Genomic DNA, 1,890 nt, shown 5'->3' with positions numbered 1-1,890 from the left:
TGACTTTGGCACATACATGTTTGCCTATGTAGTTTGAATTATATATCCACATCTCTCCTCTCTCGAGCATTTATTCGCTACACTTCACCCGCGAACAAGGGGTGCTATACATAGTATCAATGGATATCTGTATTGTTTTTCTCCGCAACTATGTGGGAGATGATAAACGCTCCTCGGGTTTCAATGACGTTGATGACAAGGATCAAATTATCGGAATGCCATTAATGTTATCGTTATCAGAAAGTGCTTGAACCCAGAATTAACATACGTGCACTGTGTCATCCAAAACCAAGTGAGCAAATTTATGAACACTTATAGGTTGTAAATATAATAAAGATAAACTGAACAATTTTTATACCAAACAACGGGTCAGATAAATGGAAATGGTATATGTCCACTTGACCGGCTTGTCATTTTACAATCTCTTTTGTCTTGCCGTCATCCCAAATATCATCTTTTCCTTGTAACGTATACGCCCTTTCGGCAACCCTGCCCCATCCCGGTTTTGTTCCAGGGATTCTTGGGTCGTCGGGAGAGCTGTGGCAGGAGCAGAGGCGCTTCGTCCTGCGCCACCTGAGGGACCTGGGCTTCGGCAAGACCAGCCTGGAGCCGCTCATGATCCTCGAAGTCAAGGAGCTGATGGACCACATCGCGCTGCAGAGAGAAAAGCCCATTGTCATGCAGGTGAATATCAGTGATAACAAGTATAGACGGCAAGGAGATACGGGGTTATGGAATATAAATGAAATCTGAAATCCGAAAGGATTCAGTTGCGAACTGATGCTTCTAAATTTGACTGTAAATTGTTCCGAGAGCATGTGCATGAGTATGGACACATCGACACAAACGCATACTTTTACACATGAATCTATGCATGTATTTATGTGCACGCGTGCCTTTGCGTGTATATTTAAATGTGCTTACGAGAGAGAAAGTAACCGGTGCGACTTTCCAGCGCTTCTTCAACCGATCCATCCTGAACGTGATCTGGGCGATGGTGATGGGCAAGAGGTACTCCTACGACGACGCCAGACTGGCCACCCTCCTGAAGACGTTCATCGGCCCGGGCGACATCAACTTCCTCTCTCCTCTCCACTTCATCCCCGGAGTGCTCAAGTTCGCTCCTTACTTGCCCTTCCTGGAGAATCAAGTTAAGCCGTTTAGGAACATTGCCAACTTCGTCAAGGTAAAAGGAACTTGATTCCCCGGAGTATTACACATTTGTGCAAGAAACTCTTCGAAATACAGTGCATAATACTAACTTGCTTTCAGAATGAGCTGAAGGAATTCAGGAACAGCGAACGAGCGAAGACGAGCGATTGTCTGACGGCTCTGTATCTGCGAGAAATCGAGGAGCACGAAGGCGAATCTTCCTACTTCCACTGTAGGTTAAACGGAGTCGCTTCCTCACTCGTTGCTCTTACTGGTATTTGCGTCGTGGTCATTCAGGCACTAGTAATTTGGCTTTGATTTCAACCACAGACATACAGGATTGAACAGCGTTTGTAGCTACATAAAAATATATATTACAAATGCAATACGTGAGAGCCTCATGCCTTTTTAAGAGCCACTTGTGAAGTATTAGCACCACTCATGCAATCACCGTTTGTATTTTCAGTGGATCAGCTAATATGTGTGATTTTCGAAATGTTTGTTGCGGGAAGTGAGACCACGTCAAGCACACTGACCACGGCGGTGTACTTGCTCGCAAAACACCCGGAGGTTCAGAAATGCCTCCAAGAAGAACTGGACAGGGTGGTGGACCGAGACCAGCTGCCGTCCTTCTCCCAGATGGACCAGTGAGTCTTGGGACCACGCGAAAAATATGTAAAGAAATATACAAAAGCTTCCTCCTCTTTGTATATTGATTATTAGTAGTTTATTATCCCC

The 1,890-nt window shown here is 45.1% G+C and overlaps 1 protein-coding gene across 1 annotated transcript in view; it reads left to right on the top strand.

Annotated features, from left to right (window-relative positions):
* Positions 1 to 1,803, top strand: part of LOC119593177 (methyl farnesoate epoxidase-like) — a 6,097-nt gene extending 4,294 nt beyond the window's left edge. The window contains exons 5-8 of the mRNA XM_037942155.1: positions 515 to 684; positions 956 to 1,186; positions 1,273 to 1,384; positions 1,619 to 1,803. Of these exons, the coding sequence (XP_037798083.1) occupies positions 515 to 684; positions 956 to 1,186; positions 1,273 to 1,384; positions 1,619 to 1,803 (698 nt within the window). The remainder of the gene's footprint in view (positions 1 to 514; positions 685 to 955; positions 1,187 to 1,272; positions 1,385 to 1,618) is intronic.
* The last annotated feature ends 87 nt before the right edge of the window (positions 1,804 to 1,890 follow it).

The sequence above is a fragment of the Penaeus monodon genome, chromosome 31 (genome assembly GCF_015228065.2).
Source record: "Penaeus monodon isolate SGIC_2016 chromosome 31, NSTDA_Pmon_1, whole genome shotgun sequence".
NCBI classification, from domain to species: Eukaryota; Metazoa; Arthropoda; class Malacostraca; order Decapoda; family Penaeidae; genus Penaeus; species Penaeus monodon.
The sequence above is the reverse complement of the archived record's forward strand: the minus strand, read 5'-3'. Positions and strand labels throughout refer to the sequence as shown.